The sequence below is a fragment of the Cygnus olor genome (genome assembly GCF_009769625.2).
Source record: "Cygnus olor isolate bCygOlo1 chromosome 2 unlocalized genomic scaffold, bCygOlo1.pri.v2 SUPER_2A, whole genome shotgun sequence".
Taxonomy (NCBI): Eukaryota; Metazoa; Chordata; class Aves; order Anseriformes; family Anatidae; genus Cygnus; species Cygnus olor.
In genome coordinates, this window is record NW_024429047.1 from 6,082 (window position 1) to 27,841 (window position 21,760).

Genomic DNA, 21,760 nt, shown 5'->3' on the forward strand with positions numbered 1-21,760 from the left:
CGGCCTCTCGCTGGTCGGCTTCCGGCCCGCGCCTGGGAGCGCGGCGGTGAGCGGGGGGGGGGGCGCTGGGGGGGTCCCGGGGGGGGCGGGGGGGCTCTGGGGGGCCCCAAAATTTGGGAGGGGGGGCACGGGGGGGGTCTGAGGGTCCCCAGAATTTGGGGGGGGACGTGGGGGGTGTCAAGGAGCCGTGGGAATCCCTAAATTTGGGGGGAGGGGGGCACGGGGGGGGGGTTAAGGAGCCGTGGGGACCCCAAATTTGGGGGGGGGGAAGCCTGGGGGGGGCTCTGGGGGCCCCAAAATTTGAGGGGGAGCAAGGGGTGGAGGCTGGGGGTCCCCAGAACTTGGGGGAGGGCGAGGGGGGGCTCTGGGGGGCCCCAAAATTTGGGGGGGGGGACGTGGGGGGGTCAAGCAGCCGTGGGGTCCCCAAATTTTGGGGGGAGGGAGGCACGGGGAGGGGGTTAAGGAGCCGCGGGGACCCCAAATTTAGGGGGACACACATGGGGGGGCTCTGAGGAGTCCCAAAATATGGGGGGGGGGGGGCTCTGAGGAGCTACAGGACCCCAAAATTTAGTGGGGGGGGAATGGAGGGGGTTAAGGAGCTGTGGGACCCCAAATTTGGGGGGGACACGCATAGGGGGGGCTCTGAGGAGCCCCAAAGTTTGGGGGGGGGAACACGTGTGGGGGGGGGCTCTGAGGAGCCGTGGGACCCCAAAATTTGGGGGGAATAGAGGGGGTTAAGGAGGTGTGGGACCCCTAAATCTTGGGGGGGGGACACGTGGGGGGGGGATTAAGGGTCCTTGGGGACCCAAAATTTGGGGGGGTGGAGATGTGGGGGAAGGAGTCAAGGAGCCGTGGGACCCCAAAATTTAGGGGGGTGGACACAAGTGGGGGGGTGGGGCTCTGCATAGTTGTGGGACCCCAAAATTTGTTTCGGGGGGGGATGTGTGTGTGTGGGGGCTCTGAGGAGCCATGAAACCCCCAAATTTGGGGGGGGGGGGTCAGTTTAGGAGCCTTGGGACCCCTAAATTTAGGGGGAGGGGGACACGTGGGGAGGGTTAATGAGCCGTGGGACCCCAAAATTAAGGGGGGGGGGACACACGCTGGGGGGGGGGGGGGGCTCTGCAGATCCACGGGACCCCAAAATTTATGGGACCGGGACCTCGATCCAGTTGGGGACCTCTGGGGGGGGGAGCGTCCCAAAAATTTGGGGACCTCTCCCCCCAGAGCTCCCTGATTTCCCCCCCCCCCCCAGGATCGTTTTTGGGGTGCGGGGGGGGGGGTCGCGCCAGCCATGTACGCGGTGTACAAGCAAGCCCACCCCCCCACGGGGCTGGAGTTCTCCATGTACTGCAACTTCTTCTCCAACGCCGAGCGCAACCTGGTGGTGGCCGGCACCTCCCAGCTCTACGTCTACCGCCTCAACCATGACGCCGAGGTGCGCCCCAAAAGGACCCACCCCGTCCACCCCCCAAAAAAAAATTTGGGGTGGCCCCGGGCGGTGTCACCTGGTTTAGTTTAGGTTTTTTTTTTTTTTTTGGGGGGGTGTCGTGGTGGTGATGGTTGTGCCCGTTGTTCTTGCAGAGCGGGGTGAAAGGAGACAGGAACGCGGGTAGGTGGAGGAGGAGGGGACGCGCACCCCGCAAGGTTGTTGGGGGAGGGGGGAGGGGGCTGCCTTCTGCTGGGGGGTTGGGGAGGGGGGGAGGGTCTTGGGGTGTTGGTGGTCTTGGGGTGCGAAGGTCTTGGGGTGTCGGTGGTGTTGGTGGTCTTGGGGTGTGATGGTGTCGGGGTGTGAAGGTCTTGGGGGGGTGGTGGTCTTGGGACGTTGGTGGTCTTGGGACATGGTGGTGTCGGGGTGTGATGGTGTCGGGGTGTGATGGTGTTGGGGTGTTGGTGGTCTCAGAAGTTGGTGGTCTTGGAAGGGTTGGTGGTCTTGGGGTGGTGGTGGTGTTGGGGCGTGATGGTCTTGGGGCATTGGTGGTCTTGGGGGTGATGGTTTTGGAGATCGGTGGTCTTGGAGGTTGGTGGTCTTGGGGTGTGATGGTGTTGAGGTGTGATGGTCTTGGGGTGTGAAGGTCTTGGGGTGTGATGGTGTTGGGATGTTTGTCATCTTGGAAGGTTTGATGGTCTTGGGGGTGATGGTATTGGGGTGTGAAGGTCTTGGGGCATTGGTGGTCTGGGGGGGATGATGGTCTTGGTGGTTGGTGGTCTTGAGGTGTGATGGTCTTGGGGCATTGACAGTCCTGGGGGATGGTGGTCTTGGAGGTTGGTGGTCTTGGGGTGTCGGTGGTGTTGGTTTGTGATGGTGTTGGGGTGTGAAGGTCTCGGGGCATTGGCGGTCTTGGGGGGGTGCCAGTTTTGGGGATCGGTCGTCTTGGAGGTTGGTGGTCTTGGGGTGTGATGGTCTTGGGCATTGGCAGTCTTGGGGGGTGATGGTCTTGGAGATTGGTGCTCCTGGGGCGTTGAGGTGTGATGGTCTTGGGGTGGTGGCAGGCTTGGGGTGTGATGGTGTTGGAGTTTGAAGGTCTTGGGGCGTTGGCGGTCTCAGGTTTTTTGATGGTCTCAGAGCGCTGGTGGTCTTGGGTGGGCTGGGGGGGTGCTGGTGTTCACGAGGGGTTGGTGGGCCGGGGGGGGGGTGGTTCTTGGGGGGTCAGTGGTCTCGGGGGACGTTGGTGGTCGTGAGGTGTTGGCGGTCGTGGGACCTTGTTGGTCTGGTGGCTTTGGTGGTCTCAGGGGGCATCGGGGGTCTTGGGGGTGCTGGTGGTCTCATGGGGTGCTGGTCTTGGGGGCTGGGGGTGTCGGTGGTCTCATGGGGTGCTGGTCTCGGGGGGGTTGGCGTTCTTGGGGGGCTGGTGTCCTCGGGACATTGGTGTCCTCGGGACACTGGTGTCCTTGGGACGTTGATGGTCACGGGACGTCGGTGTCCTTGGGGCGTCGGTGTCCTTGGGGGTGTTGACGGTCACGGGACGTTGACGTTCTCCTTGGGCCAATTTTGTGGAAAAACACGAGGGATGGGCGAGGCCGGGGGGGGGGGGGGGGTGGTGACACCATGTCCCGTCCCCACCCCCCACTTTGTCCTCGCACCCCCTGCAGAAGGCAAGGGCCACAAGGAGAAGCTGGAGCTGGTGGCCTCCTTCTCCTTCTTCGGCAACGTCATGTCCATGGCCAGCGTGCAGCTGGCGGGGGCCAAGCGGGACGCGCTGCTGCTCAGCTTCAAGGACGCCAAGGTAGGGACGGGTCCAGGGACGGGGGGGGCACCCATGGGCGCCCCCCGCCCCGCCGTGACGCCCCCCCTCCCCCGCAGCTCTCGGTGGTGGAGTACGACCCCGGCACGCACGACCTGAAGACGCTCTCGCTGCACTACTTCGAGGAGCCGGAGCTGCGGGTAGGCCCGGGGGCCGCGGGCATGTGCTGCCCTCCAAAAATGCGGCTGGGGGGGGCAGGGGGGTTGCCCCGTGGCCAAGTGCCCCCTAACCCCAACCTCGTTGCCCGCAGGACGGCTTCGTGCAGAACGTCCATATCCCCAAGGTGCGGGTGGACCCCGACGGGCGCTGCGCCGTCATGCTCATCTACGGCACGCGGCTGGTGGTGCTGCCCTTCCGCCGCGACTCGCTGGCTGACGAGCACGAGGGGCTGGTGGGAGAGGGGTGAGTGGGGGCCAGGGGCCCGCGGCAGCGGCGTGCGGCCAATGCGTGGGCCAGCATGTGGCTCAGCACGGCCAACATGGCCAATGTGTGAGTCAGTATGGGCAAGATGTGGCTCAGCACGGCCAACGTATGGCTTAGCGTGGCCAACACGGCCATCGTGTGGCTCAGCATGGCCAACGTGTGGCTCAACATGGTCAACGTGTGGCTCAGCACAGCCAACATGCGGTTCAATGCAATCAGTGTATGGCTCAATATGGCCAACATGGCCAATGTGTGGCTCAGTGTGGCTCAACATGGCCAACGTGTGGCTCAACATGGTCAACGTATGGCTCAGCATGGCCAACACTGCCAACGTGTGGCTCAGCACGGCCAACATGGCCAACGTGTGAGTCAGTATGGCCAACGTGTGGCTCAACAAGGCCAGTGTGTGGTTCAACACAGCCAATGTGTGGCTCAGCGTGGCCAACACGTGGTTCAGTATGGCCAGTGTGTGGCTCAACATGGCCAACACAGCCAATGTGTGGCTCAGTATGGCCAACATGGCCAACGTGTGGCTCAACAAGGCCAGTGTGTGGTTCAAAACAGCCAATGTATGGTTCAACATGGCCAACGTATGGCTCAGGTCAGCCAACGTATGCCTCAGCACAGCCAACGTGGCCAATGTGGCTCAGCATGGCCAACGTGTGCCTCAACATGGCCAACACAGCCAACGTGTGGCTCAGGGTGGCCAGTGTTTGCCTCAACACGGCCAACGTGTGCCTCAGCATGCCCAGTGCGTGGCTCACCGTGGCCAACGTGTGGCCTGGAGCTCATAGAACGGGGGAAGGTGGGAAATAAGGCAGAAATTCTGCCCCCCGGGCGTGGTGAGGCCCTGGCCCAGGCTGCCCAGAGGAGCTTGGGGGGGCCAGCCCTCAGGGGGGCCAAGGATGGGTCGGGGGGGCTGGGGAGGTCGTGCCCATGGTGGGGCTGGAGCTGGGGGTCTTTGAGGCCCCCTCCCACCCGGACCTCACCATGACCGTGGTCTCCCCCCCCGTTGCGCAGGCAGAAGTCGAGCTTCCTGCCCAGCTACATCATCGACGTGCGGGAGCTGGACGAGAAGCTGCTGAACATCATCGACATGCAGTTCCTCTGCGGCTACTACGAGCCCACCCTCCTCATCCTCTTCGAGCCCAACCAGACGTGGCCGGGGTAAGGCCGCGGAGGCGGGGGGAGGGTGGAGGGGGGGACACACGACGCGCGGCGGGGTCCCCGTGGCAGGAGGTGACGCCGGCCCCCGCAGGCGCGTGGCGGTGCGGCAGGACACGTGCAGCATCGTGGCCATCTCGCTGAACATCATGCAGAAGGTGCACCCGGTCATCTGGTCCCTCAGCAACCTGCCCTTCGACTGCACGCAGGCGCTGGCCGTCCCCAAGCCCATCGGTGAGGGCGGGGATGGCACCGGCTGGGCCGGGGGGGGGGGGGGGGGGGGGGGAGGGACGGACACACGGGGAGGGCACCGCTGACGCCCGGCCGCCCCCGCAGGCGGCGTGGTGATCTTCGCCGTCAACTCGCTGCTGTACCTCAACCAGAGCGTGCCGCCCTACGGCGTGTCCCTCAACAGCCTCACCGCCGGCACCACCGTCTTCCCGCTGCGTAAGCGCCGCCGTGGGGGCCGGGGGGACGCGGCGGGGCAGGGTGGGGTGGGATGGGGGGCGCGGGCGGGGGTCCCGACGTGCCGGCCCCGACGCCGCGCGCTCCCCGCAGGCATGCAGGACGGGGTGAAGCTGACGCTGGACTGCGCGCAGGCCGCCTTCATCTCCTACGACAAGATGGTGATCTCGCTGAAGGGCGGGGAGATGTGAGCGCTGCGTGATGCCCCGGGGAGGGGGGGGTCCCGCGCCCCGGCACGGCCCCGGCCCCGCCGCCGGGCCCCTGCTGCCCCCATCTCCATCCCCGTCCCTCTGCCCGCAGCTACGTCCTGACGCTGATCACGGACGGGATGAGGAGCGTGCGCTCCTTCCACTTCGACAAGGCGGCCGCCAGCGTGCTCACCACCTGCGTAAGTCCCTGTGTCCGTCCCCGTGTCCGTCCGTCCGTCCCGCACGGCCGGGCCCCCCCACAACCCCCCCTACCCACAGATGGTGACGCTGGAGCCGGGCTACCTGTTCCTGGGGTCCCGCCTGGGCAACTCGCTGCTGCTCAAGTACACGGAGAAGCTGCAGGAGGCGCCCGTCGGCGTGGCCAAGGACGCGGCCGACAAGCAGGTGGGGGCAGCGGGGCGCCCAGTGGGTCCCGGTCCCCGTGGTCACTGCGTCCCCATTGCCACGTCCCCACCACCAGGTCCCCATCGTCCTGTCCCCACCGTGGCTGCACCCCCGTGGCCATGTGTCCTTGGTCACCTTGTCCCCGGGGTCTCCGTGTCCCCATCACCGCCGTGTCCCTGCTGCTGCGCCCCTGACATCTCCTTGTCCCCCCCGCTGGGTCCCCACCTCCCTGTCCCCGCAGCCATGTCCCTACAGCCTTGAGGTCACCCCTCGGTCACTGCGTCCCCAGGGTCTCCGCGTCCCCACCTCCCTGTCCCCACCACGCCTGCGTCCCCCTTGCTGCATCCTCACAGCTGTGTCCCCTTTGCCACCATGTCCCCAAGGTCTCCACGTCCCCACTGCCGTGTCCCTGCCACTGCCACGTCCCTGCCACCAGGTCCCCATTTCCCTGTCCCCATAGCTGTGTCCTCACAGCCACGTCCCCTTGGTCACCATGTCCCCACGGTCTCTGAGTCCCCGCCACCGCCGTGTCCCCACCACCGGGTCCCCTGTCCCCTCCACGGCCATGTCCCCACGGTCTCTGTGTCCCCATGGTCTCCATGTCCCCTCCGTGGCCGTGTCCCCACTGTCTCCACATCCCCACGGTCTCCGTGTCCCCCCCGCTGCCACGTCCCCGGCGGCACTGGTCTCACTGCGGCGCCGCGAGCCCCGTGCTGGGGTCTCCGGGCTGCCTCCCCCCGCAGGAGGAGCCCCCGCTGAAGAAGAAGCGCTCGGACTCCTCGGGGACCTGGGCAGGTAGGTGACAGCGAGGCCCCCGGTCGGGGGGACGGGGACGGGGACACCCCCCCGCGTCACCCACGCTGACGGGCGCTGCCGTGGCGCGGCGCGAGCAGGCGGGAAGTCGGCGGCGCAGGACGAGGTGGACGAGATCGAGGTGTACGGCAGCGAGGCGCAGTCGGGCACGCAGCTCGCCACCTACTCCTTCGAGGTGCGGCCCCCGCCTCGTGGCACCGCTCCCTGGCGCTCGCGGTGCTGCCACGCAGCGCCCCCGTCCCTGTCCCCATCCCCGTCCCCGTCCCACGCAGGTCTGCGACAGCATCCTCAACATCGGCCCCTGCGCCAACGCCGCCATGGGCGAGCCAGCCTTCCTCTCCGAGGAGGTGAGCGTGGCCCCGGGCCCCTGACGTGACACAGCGTGACGTGACATGGCGTGGCGTGACGTCCCCACACGTGTCCCCTGTTCCTGCAGTTCCAGAACAGCCCGGAGCCGGACCTGGAGATCGTGCTCTGCTCCGGCTACGGCAAGAACGGGGCGCTCTCGGTGCTGCAGGTGAGCGTGGCCGGCACCGTGTCCCTGCATCCCTTCATCCCCATGTCCCCGCGTCCCCCATGTCCCCACGTCCCCCACATCCCTGCGTCCCCCATGTCTCCTACATCCCCACATCCCCACGTACCCCACATCCCCGTGTCCCTGCATCCTCATGTCCCTGCATCCTCATATCCCCACATCCCTGCATCTCCATGTCCCCGCATCCCCGCGTCCCCACATCCTCATGTCCCCATGTCCCTCCATCTCCATGTCCCCACCTCCCTACATCCCTGCATCCCCACGTCCCCACATTCCCGTGTCCCCACATCCTCATGTCCCTGTGTCCCCATGTCCCTGCACCCTCACGTCCCCGTGTCCTTGCATCCCCACGTCCCCCCATCCCCACATCCCTGCGTCCCCGTGTCCCTTTATCCCTGCGTGACCACATCCCTGCGCCCTCATGTCCCCACATCCCTGCGTCCCTGTGTCCCTTTGTCCCCACACCCCTGCGCCCTCACGTCCCCGTGTCCCCGCGCCGTGCCGCTGCCTGCCGTGGTGAGGAGCGTCCGCCGCAGGTGCGGTGCCGGTGCCACAGCATGGGCCGGGAGAACCAGGGCTGCCCCGAGCGGTGGGCGCAGCCTGTACGCCCCGAGCCACAGCCCCACAGTGCCCGGGGGGGGTGGGGTCCGTGCTGCCCCCCGCCCGCGCCCCCACCGCTGTCTCCCTGCAGAAGAGCATCCGGCCCCAGGTGGTGACCACCTTCGAGCTGCCCGGCTGCTACGACATGTGGACGGTGGTCTCGCCGCCCAGGAAGGAGGAGGTCGGTGGTGATGCGCGTCCCCTCCCCGTGTCCCCCCCACCATGTCCCCTCCCTGTGTCCCCTTCCCCGTTCCACCTCCCCACATCCCCTTCCCTGTGCCACATTCCCTGGGTCCCCTTCCCCGTGTCCCCTTCCTCGTGCCACGCTCCCACATCACTTCCCCGTGTCCCCTTCCCTGTTCCCTCTCCACTAAATCCCGGAATCATTAAGGTTGGAAAAGCCCTCAAAAATCGTCTGGTACAGCCATCCCCCTACCACCAACGTCACCCCCAAACCATGTCCCCAAGCACCACGTCCTTGAACACCCCCAGGGACGGTGACGCCCCCCTCCCCGTACAACCCGTCCCAACGCCTGACTGCTCTCCGTGAACAGAAATGTCTCCTCATTTCCCACCTGAACCTCCCAATTTCCACGCCACCTTTCCCACGTCCCCTCCCCTGCGTGCCCTTCCTTGTCCCACCCTCCGTGTCCCTCCGTCCCCTCCCTGTGTCCCCCCCTGGGTGCCGGCTGCCCCCTCGGTCCCGTCGGGGGCTCCCAGCGCCCGGCTCCCCGCAGGCTGAGACGAGCACCGCGGGTGAAACCAGCGAGAAGGACGCGGCGCCCCCCGAGCCCCCCGAGGACGCAGGCCGGCGGCACGGCTTCCTCATCCTCAGCCGCGAGGACTCCACCATGGTGCGGCCCCGGGGCTCGGCGCGGCGCTGGTGCCGGTGCTGGCGAGCGGGGTGCGACGCCAGGTTCCCACTCCCTCGCCCCCACAGATCCTGCAGACGGGCCAGGAGATCATGGAGCTGGACACGAGCGGCTTCGCCACGCAGGGCCCCACCGTCTTCGCCGGCAACATCGGCGAGAACCGGTACATCGTGCAGGTGTCGCCGCTCGGCATCCGGCTGCTGGAGGGAGGTGAGCGCCCGGCACGGCACGGCACGGGGGGGGGGGCGGTCCCGGCGCGCCGGCTGCCCCCTGACAGCGCTGCCCGCAGTGAACCAGCTGCACTTCATCCCCGTGGACCTGGGCTCGCCCATCGTGCACTGCGCCGTGGCCGACCCCTACGTGGTGATCCTGAGCGCCGAGGGCCAGGCCTCCGTCTTCGTGCTCAAGAGCGACACGTACGGCGGCCGCACGCACCGCCTGGCGCTGCAGAAGACGCAGCTGCACCACGTGAGTGCTGCCCCGCGCCGCGCCGCGTCACCCGTGGCATTGCGTCACCCGTGGCATCGCGTCACCCGTGGCATCGTGTCACCCATGTCATTGCATCACCCGTGGCATCGCGTTACCCGCAGCATAGCATTACCCATGGCGTCACGTCACCCACGGCATCGTGTCACCCACAGCATAGTGTCACCCATGGCATCGTGTCACCCACGGCATCATGTCACTCATGTCATTGTATCACCCGTGGCACCGTGTCACTCACAGCATAGCATCACCCATGGCGTCATGTCACCCATGGCATCACATCACCCATGGCATCGTGTCACCCACAGCATCATGTCACTCATGTCATTGCATCACCCGTGGCATCGTGTCACCCACAGCATAGCATCACCCGTGGCATCACGTCACCCACGGCATCACGTCACCTGCGGTGTCGTGTCACCCATGGCATCGCGTCACACACAGTGTCACGTCACAGCATCACATCATGGCATCGCGTCACCCGTGGTGTCGTGTCACCTAATGGCATCACATCACCTGTGTCATTGCATCACCCGTGGTATCGTGTCACCCACAGCATAGTGTCACCCATGGCATCGTGTCACCCGCGGTGTCGCGTCACCCATGGTGCCACCTGTGGCACCGTTTCACCTGTGTTGGCCCCTGTGGTGATGTGGTGTCACCCGTGGCATGGTGTTGCCTGCGGTGTCACCTCACCTATGGGTGTCACCCACATGCGATGTCACCCGCGATGTCACGTCACCCCTCACCCGTGGCATCGCATCGCCCACGGTGTCACCCACAGCATCACACCGCCTTCAGTCTGACCCGTGGTGTCACCCATGGCGTTGTGTCACCCACGTATCACGTCACAGCGTCACATCACCCATGTCACCTGTAGTGTCACCCATGACGTCACGCCACCCATGGTGTTGCACACAGTGCCACCCATGGTGTCGCATCACTTGTATTGCCCCCACACAGTGTCACCCGCGGTGTCACATCGCCCAGTGTGAGCCGTGGTGTCACCCATGGCGTGGTGTCACCCACAATGTCACCTGCAGTGTCACCCACGGCGTTGTGTGGCCCACGATGTCACCCAAGGTGTCACCCATGGCATCGTGCCACCTGCAGTGTCACCCAGGGTGTCACGTCTGCCGTGGTGTCACCCAGGGTGTGATGTCACCCGTGGCACGGTGTCACCCATGGTGTGGTGTCACCCGTGGCACCGTGGCACTGCATCACCCATGGCGTGGTGTCACCCGTGGCACTGCATCACCCAGGGTGTGATGCTACCCGTGGTGCGGTGCCACCCGTGTCACCGTGTCACCCGTGTCACCGTGCCGCCCGCAGCAGCCGAAGGTGATCGCGCTGTGCGTGTACCGCGACGTCAGCGGGATGTTCACCACCGAGAGCCGGGCGGCCGGCACCCGCGACGAGCTGGCCCTGCGCGGCCACGCGGAGGCCGAGACCCTCATCCAGGACATCAGGTGGGCGGGGGCGGGACCGCGCCGTGTCCCCGCGGTGGTGGCGGTGTCCTCGTGGTGGTGTCCTTGCGGCGGTGTCCCCACGGTGGTGTCCCCGTGGCGGTGTCCCCACGACGGTGGCTGTGTCCCCGTGGTGGTGGCAGTGTCCCTGTGGTGGTGGTGGTGTCCCTGCAGCAGTGTCCCCGCGGTGGTGTCAGTGTCCCCGTGATGGTGTCCCCATGGTGTTGGTGGTGTCCCCGTGGCGGTGGTGGTGTCCTTGTGGCGGTGGTGTCCCTGTGGCAGTGTCCCCATGGTAGCGGCAGTGTCCCCGTGGCGGTGTCCCCACGGTGGTGACCGTGTCCTCGTGGTGGTGTCCTTGCGGCGGTGTCCCCACGGTGGTGTCCCCGTGGCGGTGTCCCCACGACGGTGGCTGTGTCCCCGTGGTGGTCGCAGTGTCCCTGTGGTGGTGGTGGTGTCCCTGTGGTGGCGTCCCCATGGTGGTGTCACCATGGCGGTGTCCCCATGGTGGTGTCCCCGCGGCGATGTCCCCATGGTGGTGTCCCCATGGTGGTGGCGGTGTCCCTGTGGTGGTGGTGGTGTCCCCACAACGGTGGCTGTGTCCCTGTGGTGTTGGCAGTGTCCCTGTGGTGGTGTCCCCATGGCAGTGGTGGTGTCCCTGTGGCAGTGTCCCCGTGGTAGCGGCAGTGTCCCCATGGCAGTGTCCCCATGGTGGTGGCAGCGTCCCTGTAGCATTTGCGGTGTCCCTGTGGCAGTGGTGGTGTCCCCGTGGTAGTGTCCCTGCGGTGGTGTCCCCGTGGTGGTGGCGGCGTCCCTGTGGCAGTGTCCCGGTTGTGGTGGCTACGTCCCTGCGGCGGTGACCCCGTGGCGGTGTCCCAATGGTGGTGGCGGTGTCCCCATCCCGGTGGCAGCGTCCCAGTGGTTGGGTCCCAGTGGTGGTGTCCCCGTGGCGGTGGCGGTGTCCCCATGGTGGTGGCGGTGTCCCCGTGGCGGTGTCTCCATGGTGATGGCGGTGTCCCCGCGGCGGTGTCCCCGCGGCGGTGGCTCTCGCTCACGGCGCGCGCCCGGCAGCGACGCGGTGGACGACGAGGAGGAGATGCTGTACGGGGACTCGGGGGCGCTCTTCAGCCCCGCCAAGGAGGAGCCGCGCCGCAGCCTCCCCGCGGCCGAGCGGGAGCCGCACCAGCACCGGGCCGAGCCCACGCACTGGTGCGTGCTGGTGCGCGAGAACGGCGCCATGGAGGTGAGGGCGCCACGCGGCGCCACCGCATCCCCCGTCCCGTCCCCTGTCCCCCTTGTCCCTCTGTCCCCTCGTCCTTCTGTCCCCACCTCCCCTCTCCTGTCCTGCGAATCCACCCGGCGTCACCGCGTCCCCCCGTCCCCCCTCCTGTGGATCTGCCCAGTGTCACCGCGTCCTCCCGGTGTCCCCCCACCCTGCACATCCACCCAGTGTCCCCCAGTGTCCCCCAGTGCCCCCCCGGTGTCCCCCTGTCCATCCATCTCACAAACCTGCCTGGTGTCACCACGTCCTCCTGGTGTCCCCCCACCCCACACATCCCCCCAGTGTCCCCCTGTCCCCCGGTGTCCCCCTGTTCCCCCAGTGTCCCCCTGTCCCCCTGTCCATCCGTCACACAACCCCTCCGGTGTCCCCCGACCCTGCACATCCCCCCAGTGTCCCCCAGTCCCCCCATTGTCCTGGTGTCCCTCTGTCCATCCATCACACAAACCCCCCCGGTGTCCCCCGACTCCGCACGTGCCCCCAGTGTCCCCCAGTCCCTCCAGCGTCCCCCAGTCCCCCTGTCCATCCATCACACAAACCCTCCCAGTGTCCCCCCACCCTACACATCCCCCCAGTGTCCCCCAGTCCCCCTGTCCATCTGTCACACAACCCCCCCGGTGTCCCCCGACCCCGCACATGCCCCCAGTGTCCCCCAGTCCCCCCAGTGTCCCCCAGTCCCCCCAGTGTCCCAGTGTCCCCCTGTCCATCCATTACACAAACCCCCCCGGTGTCCCCCAACCCCGCACATGCCCCCAGTGTCCCCCAGTCCCCCCGTTGTCCCCCTGTCCATCCATCACGCAAACCCCCCCGGTGTCCCCTGGTCCCCCTGTCCATCCATTACACAAACCCCCCCGGTGTCCCCCGACCCCGCACATGCCCCCAGTGTCCCCCAGTCCCCCCAGTGTCCCCCAGTCCCCCCGTCCATCCGTCACACAACCCCCCGCCCCGGTGTCCCCGTGCCCGCAGATCTACCAGCTGCCGGAGTGGCGCCTGGTGTTCCTGGTGAAGAACTTCCCCATGGGGCAGCGCGTGCTGGTCGACAGCTCCTTCGGGCAGCCGGCGGCGCCCGGCGAGGCCAAGAAGGAGGAGGTGACGCGGCAGGGCGAGCTGCCGCTGGTCAAGGAGGTGCTGCTGGTGGCCCTGGGCAACCGCCAGAGCCGGCCCTACCTGCTGGTGAGCCGCGGGCGTGGGGCCGGGCTGTGGGGCTGGGCAGGGGTGTGGGGTCGGGACGTGGGGCTGGGGTGGGATATGGGGCCGGGATGTGGGGCAGGGGGTGGGATATGGGGCTGGGATGTGGGGCTGGGGCTGGGATGTGGGGCTGGGGGTGGGATATGGGGCCGGGATGTGGGGCTGGGGGCAGACATAGGGTCAGGATGTGGGGCTGGGGTGGGATATGGGGCCGGGATGTGGGGCTGGGGCTGGGATTGTGGGGCTGGGGCATGGGGATGTGGCGTGGGGCTGGGACGTGGGGCTGGGGCTGGGACATGGTGCAGGGGTGTGGGGCTGAAATGTGGGGCCGGGATATGGGGCTGGGGCCAAGGTTGTGGGGCTGGTGCATGGGGATGTGGTTTGGGGCTGTGATGTGGGGCTGTGCCATGGGGCCAGGCTGTGCCATGGGGATGAATTCTGGGAAGACACCGTGGGGCTGTGCCGTGGGGCCGTGCCATGGGGCTGTGCCATGGGGCTGTGCCATGGGGCCGTGCCGTGCCATGGGGGTGAATTCTGGGAAGACACCGTGGGGCTGTGCCGTGGGGCTGGGCCATGCTGTGGGGCCGTGCCATGGGGTCATGCCATGGGGCCGTGATATGAGGCTGTGCCGTGGGGCCGTGCCGTGGGGCCGTGCCGTGGGGCCGTGCTGTGCCGTGGGGCCGTGCCCGGCTCATCCCGCGCTCGCCGCCAGGTGCACGTGGACCAGGAGCTGCTGATCTACGAGGCGTTCAGCCACGACTCCCAGCTGGGCCAGAGCAACCTCAAAGTGCGCTTCAAGAAGGTGCGGGGGGCACCGGGGGGGGCCGGGGGGGGGGCCTCGGGGACCTGGGGGGAGGGACCTGGGGACCTGCGGTGGCCCCGCGTCCCCCGTCTCAGCCCCGCGCCCCCCCCCCCAGGTGCCCCACAACATCAACTTCCGCGAGAAGAAGCCGAAGCAGTCCAAGAAGAAGCCGGAGAGCGCGGGGGGCGCCGAGGAGCCGGGGGGGCCGCGGGGCCGGGTGGCGCGCTTCCGCTACTTCGAGGACATCTACGGCTACGCGGGGGTGAGCCGGGCGCCAGCTGACGGGGGGGGGTGTGGGGGGGACCCCATTTGGGGGGACCCCATTTGGGGACACCCCATCTGGGGACACCCAGCCGTCATCATCATCATCAATGTGGGACCCCCCCCCCCAGTCAATGTGGGGACCCCACCTAAATCTGGGGACCCTTTCCCACCAATCTCAGGACCCTCCCCTAAATTTGGGACCCCCCCCCCCTAGATTTGGGGACCCTCTTCCATCAATGTGGGGACCCCCCTCTAAATTTGAGGACCGTTTCCCATCAATTTCAGCATCCCCCCATCAACATGGAGACCCCTCCCCTAAATTTGGGGACTCCTCCCCATCAATTTCAGGATCCCCCAATCGATGTGGGGACCCCCTTAAATTTTGGGACCCTTTCCCATCAATTTCAGGACCCTCCCCTAAATTTGGGGACCCCTTCATCAATGTGGGGACCCCCCCTAAATTTGAGGACCGTTTCCCACCAATTTCAGAACCCCCCCATCAACTTGGGACCCTCCCCTTAAATCTGGGGACTCCTCCCTGTCAATTTCAGGATCCCCCAATTGATTTGGGGACCCCCCCTAAATCTGGGGACCCTTTCCCATTAATGTCAGGACCCTCCCCTAAATTTGGGACCCCCACCTAAATTTGGGGACCCTCTCCCATCAATTTCAGGAACCCCCCTATCAATATGGTTACCCCTCCCCTAAATCTGGGGACCCCCCCATCAATTTCAGGATCCCCCAATCAATGTGGGGACCCCTCCTAAGTTTGGGGACCCTCTCCCATCAATTTCAGGACCCCCCCATCAATATGGTTGCCCCCCCGCCCCAAATCTGGGGACCCCCCCATCAATTTCAGGACCCCCCAATCAACCTGCAGACCTCCCCCCAATCCATGTTGGGACCCCCCCAGTCCATGTGGGACCCCCCTGGGCCTGGGGACGCCCTCCCCAGATTTGGGCCCCCCCAGTGACCGTCTGCCCCCCCCTTCACCCCCCCCCCCCCCGAGGTGTTCATCTGCGGCCCGTCCCCGCACTGGCTGCTGGTGACGGCGCGGGGGGCGCTGCGCCTGCACCCCATGACCATCGACGGGTCCGTGGAGTCCTTCGCCCCCTTCCACAACGTCAACTGCCCCAAGGGCTTCCTCTACTTCAACCGCCAGGTGGGTCGGGGGTCCGGGGGGGGCCCCAGGGGGGGTGTCCCCATGTGTGTGTCCCCCCCCCAAAGCCACCCTGACGGTGCCGCCCCCAGGGCGAGCTGCGCATCAGCGTCCTGCCCGCCTACCTCTCCTACGACGCGCCCTGGCCGGTGCGCAAGATCCCGCTGCGCTGCACAGCGCACTACGTGGCGTACCACGTCGAGTCCAAGGTACCGCTGACACCGCTGTCCCCACCCCTGGCACGGGGGCGACGCGAGGCCGGGGCCCCCCCGGTGCTGATGTGCGTCCCCGGCAGGTCTACGCCGTGGCCACCAGCGTCATCAACTCGTGCACGCGCATCCCCCGCATGACCGGGGAGGAGAAGGAGTTCGAGAGCATCGAGCGCGGTGAGCCCGGCGGCCCCACGCGGCGCCAGAACGGTGTCCCCACGCGGTGCCAGCCCGTTGTCCCCAAATGGTGCCATCCCCGTGTCCCCTATGTGGCACCGTCCCCGTGTCCCCACGTGGTGCCATGCTGTCCCGGTGTCCCCATATGGCACCATCCTGGTGTTCCTATATGGCACTATCTTGATGTCCCCTTGTGGTACCATCACGGTGTCCTCACATGGTGCCATCCCAGTGTCCCCATGTGCCACCATCCCGATGTCCCCATATGGCACTATCTTGTCCCCACGCAGTGCCATCCCCGTGTCCCCTCATGGTGCCATCCTGGTGTTCCCACATGGCACCATCCCAGTGTCCCCATATGGCACTACCTTGTTGACCCCACGCAGTGCCATCCCAGTGTCCCCATATGGCACCGTCCTGGTGTCCCCATACGGCACTATCTTGTCCCCACACAGTGCCATCCCAGTGTCCCCACATGGTGCCATCCCGGTGTCCCCATGTGATACCATCCCCGTGTCCCCCCACAGCCCCATCCTGGTGTCACCATATGACACTATCTTGTCGTCCCCACACAGTGCCATCCCGGTGTCCCCTACATGGCACCATCCCCATGTCCCCACGTGGTGCCGTGCTGTCCCAGTGTCCCCATATGGCACCATCCCGGTGTTCCTATATGGCACTATCTTGATGTCCCCTCGTGATACCATCACGGTGTCCCCACATGGTGCCATCCCAATGTCCCCATATGGCACTATTGTTGCCCCCACACATTGCCATCCCCGTGTCCCCACACGGTGCCATCCCGCTGTCCCCACACGGTGCCATCCTGGTGTCCCCATGTGGCACTATCCCGGTGTCCCCCCGTGGCCCCATCCCGGTGCTCCCACACGGTGCCATCCCACTGTCCCCACGTGGTACCACCCCAGTGTCCCTGTGCAGCCCCATCCCGGTGTCCCCCCGGGGCCGTCCCCCGAGCGCCACTGTCCCCCCTCCCCCGCAGACGAGCGCTACATCCACCCGCAGCAGGAGGCCTTCTCCATCCAGCTCATCTCGCCGGTGAGCTGGGAGACCATCCCCAACACCAGGTGAGCGCCCCAGTGCCACCCCGGTGCCGCTACGGTGCCACCGCGGTGCCACCCAGCCACCCGCCTGCCTGCCCCCGCAGGATCGACCTGGAGGAGTGGGAGCACGTCACCTGCATGAAGACCGTGTCGCTGAAGAGCGAGGAGACCGTGTCGGGGCTCAAGGGCTACATCGCCGTGGGCACCTGCCTGATGCAGGGCGAGGAGGTCACCTGCCGCGGCCGGGTGAGCGCCGCGGGGGCGCGGGGGGGTTACCGCGGGGGCACCGCGGGGCGGGGGTCTCACCGGCGGTGTCGCGGTGCCCAGATCCTGATCATGGACATCATCGAGGTGGTGCCGGAACCGGGGCAGCCGCTCACCAAGAACAAGTTCAAGGTGCTCTACGAGAAGGAGCAGAAGGGGCCCGTGACCGCCCTGTGCCACTGCAACGGGTACCTGGTGTCCGCCATCGGGCAGAAGGTGCGGGGACGGGGACGGGGACGTGGGGACGGGGGTTGTGGAGATGTGGGGATATGGGGACACGGGGATATGGGGATGTGGGGACACGGGGACATGGGGATATGGGGACATGGGGATGTGGGGACGTGGGGACATGCGGACATGGGGATATGGGGACACGGGGACATGGGGATACGGGACACGGGGATATGGGGATACGGGGATATGGGGACATGGGGATATGAGGACGTGGGGACATGCGGACATGGGGATATGGGGACATGGGGATACGGGGACACGGGGAAATGGGGATGTGGGGACATGGGGATACGGGGATATGGGGACATGGGGACGTGGGGATATGGGGACACGGGGACATGGGGATACGGGGATATGGGGACATGGGGACGTGGGGATATGGGGACACGGGGACATGGGGATACGGGGATATGGGGACATGGGGACGTGGGGATATGGGGACACGGGGATGTGGGGATACGGGGATATGGGGACATGGGGACATGGGGACGTGGGGATATGGGGACACGGGGATATGGGGATACGGGGATATGGGGACATGGGGATATGGGGACGTGGGGACATGCGGACGTGGGGACATGCGGACATGGGGACATGGGGATATGGGGATACGGGGACATGGGGATATGGGGATATGGGGACGTGGGGACGTGGGGACGTGGGGATACAGGGATGTGGGGACATGGGGATGTGGGAACTCAGGGACATGGGGACCCAAGGATGGGGGGACACAGAGACATGGGGATGCAGGGACACAGGGATGGGATATGGGGACGGGGATGTGGGTACAGATGTGGGGACTCAGGGACATGGGAACACGAGGACACGGGGACGTGGGGATACAGGGACCTGGAGATACGGGGACGTGGGACATGGGGATGTGGGGATTCAGGGACACAGGGACGCAGGGGCTTGGGGATGCGGGGACTTTGGAACATGGGAATACAGGGATGTAGGGATACAGGGACACGGGACACGGTGATGCAGGGACTTGGGGACGCAGGGACTCGGGGACAGGGACGCAGTGGCAGCAGGGGGGTCGATGCATGTCCGTGCCCCCCCGGTGACACCCCCCGCCCCCCCCCGCCTCGCGCCGCAGATCTTCCTGTGGAGCCTGAAGGACAACGAGCTGACGGGCATGGCCTTCATCGACACGCAGCTCTACATCCACCAGATGATCAGCGTCAAGAACTTCATCCTGGCCGCCGACGTGATGAAGAGCATCTCGCTGCTGCGCTACCAGGAGGAGAGCAAGACGCTGTCCCTCGTCAGCCGGGTAGGGCGCGGGGACACGGGGCGCGGGGACACGGGGTGAGGGGACACGGGGTGTGGGGACATGGGGTGAGGGGACACGGGGCGTGGGGACACGGGGCATGGGGACATGGGGTGAGGGGACACGGGGTGAGGGGACACAGGGTGTGGGGATGTCCCCTGCTGTGCCAGGGGACACGGGGACGGCTCCTCGCTGTGCCCCAGGCTGTAGGGACATCTGCTGTCCTTTGGGACGTGGGCACTTGGGGACACCCCCCTACCGTGCCAAGGGACACGGGGACACCTCCCTGCCACCCTGGGGGACATGGGGACACCTCCTTGCAGTCCTGGGGGACACGGGGATGCAGTGACACCTCCCTACTGACCTGGGGGACCTGGGAACCTGGGGACACCTCTATGCCACTCTGGGGGACATGGGGACACCTCCCTCCTGCCCTGGGGGACATGGGGACATGGTGACACCTCCCTGCTGACCTGGTGGACATGGGGACATGGTGACACCTCCCTCCTGCCCCGGGGCACATGGGGATGCCTCCCCACCACGCTGAGGGACACGGGGACGCGGTGACACCTCCCCGCCTCCCCGGGGGGCCGTGGGGGACACGTCACGGCACCGCCGCTGATGGCGGTCCCGCCGCAGGACGCCAAGCCGCTGGAGGTGTACAGCGTGGACTTCATGGTGGACAGCACCCAGCTCGGCTTCCTCGGTGCGTGGCATCGCCCCCGGCACGGCCGGGCTCGGGGCCGGGCCCCCCGGGGGTGTCACTTTGTCCCCGTCACACGCCGCTCTCCGTCCTTCCCGCAGTGTCCGACCGCGACCGCAACCTCCTGGTGTACATGTACCTGCCCGAGGGTGAGCCACGCGTCCCTGTCCCCGTCCCCGTCCCTGTCCCCGTCCCCGTCCCCGTCCCGGCGTCGCGGTGACGCCGCGGCTCCCCGCAGCCAAGGAGAGCTTCGGGGGCATGCGGCTGCTGCGGCGCGCCGACTTCCACGTGGGCGCCCACGTCAACACCTTCTGGCGCACGCCGTGCCGCGGCACCGCCGACGGCCTCAAGAAGTCCAGCGCCTGGGAGCAGAAGCACATCACCTGGTTCGGTACGGGGACGGGGGCGGGGGGGGAACGCGGGGGGACAAACGTGGAGGGCCGGGGCCGGGGGGGGGGGCACGGGGAGGACATGGGGGGCACCAGGGTGGTGCTGGGGGCACGGGGCTGCGTCCCTGTAACTTCCCCTTGTGTCCCCCGTCTTTCGTCCCCCGTCTTGTGTCCCCCATCTTGTGTCCCCCATTTTGTGTCACCGCCCCCCCCCCTCCTGTCCCCAACCCCACCGGGGGGTGCTGGGATCGGCCCCCCCGGCCCCCCCCCGACCCCCGGGCTCCCCCCCCAGCCACGCTGGACGGCGGCATCGGGCTGCTGCTGCCCATGCAGGAGAAGACGTACCGGCGGCTGCTGATGCTGCAGAACGCCCTCACCACCATGCTGCCGCACCACGCCGGACTCAACCCCCGTGCCTTCAGGTACCCGCGGTCCCCAGCGCGTCCCCGGGGTCCCCAACGTGTCCCCAGGGTCCCCAACATGTCCTGGGGGTCCCCAGCGCGTCCCCATAGTCCCCAGCACGTCCTTGGGGTCGCCAATGCGTCCCTGGGGTCCTCAACACGTCCCCAAGGTCCCCAACATGTCCATGGGGTCCCCAACATGTCCCTGAGGTCCCCAGTGTGTCCCCATAGTCCCCAACGTGTCCCCAGGGTCCCCAACATGTCCCTGGGGTCCCCAGTGCATCCTTGGGGTCCCCAACACGTCCCCAGGGTCCCCAACATGTTCCCATAGTCCCCAACCCGTCCCCATAGTCCCCAACATGTCCCCGGGGTCCCCAATGCATCCTTGGGGTCCCCATAATCCCCAACACATCCCCAGGGTCGCCAGGACGACCCCATAGTCCCCAACATGTCCCCAGGGTCCCCAGCGTGTCCATGGGGTCCACATGTCCCTGAGGTCCCCAGTGCGTCCCCATAGTCCTCAACGCGTGCCTGGGGTCCCCAACACATCCCCAGGGTCCCCAATGCATCCCCAGGGTCCCCAACACGTCCCCAGGGTCCCCAGTGCATCCCTGGGGTCCCCAACATGTCCCCAGGGTCCCCAGCGTGTCCCTGGGGTCCCCACTGCAATGGGGCCCAGCAGCCACCCAGTGGCAGCGCCGCCGGGTGATGCCACCGGGACGTCCCCGGTGCCACCGCGGTGACGGTGCTGTCCCCACCCTGCTGTCCCCACGCCGGTGTCCCCGCGGCGCAGGATGCTGCACATGGACCGGCGCATCCTGCAGAACGCGGTGCGCAACGTGCTGGACGGGGAGCTGCTGAACCGCTACCTCTACCTCAGCACCATGGAGCGTGGCGAGCTGGCCAAGAAGATCGGCACCACGCCCGACATCGTGAGTGGGGCGGCGCCGTGGGGCAGGGACATGGGGCAGGGCTGTGGGGCAGCGCCGTGGGGCAGGGCCTTGGGGCAGAGCACCCTTGGTCCTACCGGGCCCTGGTGTGCGAGGGAGCAAGGCTCTGCCCCACACACTGCGCCCCATAGATTTCACCTCCCTGCCCCATGCCCTGGGCCATATGTATGTATCACCTCCCTGCCCCACGTACTGCACCCCATAGATGTCACCTCCCTGCCCCATACCCTGTCCCCCATAAATGTCACCTCCCTGCCCCACACGCTGTGCCCGCTGTACACGTGCATTTCCTCCCTGCCCCATATGCTGCGCCCCATATAGATGTGGGGCAGAGCTCCCTGCCCCGCTTGCTGTACCCCATAGATGTCATTTCCCTGCCCCACACATTGTGCCCCACAGATCTGTCGCCTCCCTGCCCCATACCACGGGCCATATATATGTATCACCTCCCTGCCCCACACGCTGTGCCCCATAGAAGTGTCACCCCCCCGCCCCACACCCTGTGCCACCCACCCCCATGGGGCACAGCAGAGCCCTCCCCCCGCCCCCCTGGCCCTACTGGGGGCCCCTCGCCCCCCATCTTCCCCCCTCGCCCCGGCCCCCCCTGACGCCGCCTCCCCCCCCCAGATCCTCGAGGACCTGCTGGAGATCGACCGGGTGACGGCGCACTTCTGACGGCACCCCCCACCCCCACGGACCGAAAATTTGTATAAAAAAAAAAAACACAAAAAACGTCCCAACGGGGCCGCGG

The 21,760-nt window shown here is 66.9% G+C and overlaps 1 protein-coding gene across 1 annotated transcript; it reads left to right on the forward strand.

Annotated features, from left to right (window-relative positions):
* Position 1: 1 nt before the first annotated feature.
* Positions 2–21,745, forward strand: CPSF1 (cleavage and polyadenylation specific factor 1). The gene is made up of 38 exons (XM_040542951.1): positions 2–46; positions 1,253–1,435; positions 1,582–1,609; positions 3,091–3,224; positions 3,302–3,382; positions 3,493–3,644; positions 4,686–4,832; positions 4,924–5,063; positions 5,166–5,276; positions 5,388–5,481; positions 5,595–5,682; positions 5,762–5,887; positions 6,631–6,682; positions 6,781–6,875; positions 6,973–7,047; positions 7,137–7,217; positions 7,927–8,016; positions 8,573–8,689; positions 8,776–8,917; positions 8,997–9,175; positions 10,526–10,662; positions 11,728–11,899; positions 12,902–13,108; positions 13,836–13,925; positions 14,041–14,187; positions 15,199–15,351; positions 15,441–15,557; positions 15,644–15,734; positions 16,735–16,819; positions 16,900–17,041; positions 17,123–17,275; positions 18,393–18,569; positions 19,206–19,272; positions 19,371–19,418; positions 19,508–19,660; positions 19,951–20,080; positions 20,853–20,991; positions 21,637–21,745. The coding sequence occupies exons 2-38, from the start codon at positions 1,292–1,294 to the stop codon at positions 21,682–21,684; spliced, it is 4,332 nt and encodes a 1,443-aa protein (XP_040398885.1). The 5' UTR covers positions 2–46; positions 1,253–1,291; the 3' UTR covers positions 21,685–21,745.
* The last annotated feature ends 15 nt before the right edge of the window (positions 21,746–21,760 follow it).

Coding starts and splice junctions, on each gene's coding strand:
- CPSF1 (XM_040542951.1), top strand. CDS start 1,292: ATGTACGCGGTGTACAAGCAAGCCCACCCCCCCACGGGGCTGGAGTTC. Junction 13,926..14,040: donor TCAAAGTGCGCTTCAAGAAG/GTGCGGGGGGCA, acceptor CCCCCCCCCCAG/GTGCCCCACAACATCAACTT. Junction 20,081..20,852: donor CTCAACCCCCGTGCCTTCAG/GTACCCGCGGTC, acceptor CCCGCGGCGCAG/GATGCTGCACATGGACCGGC.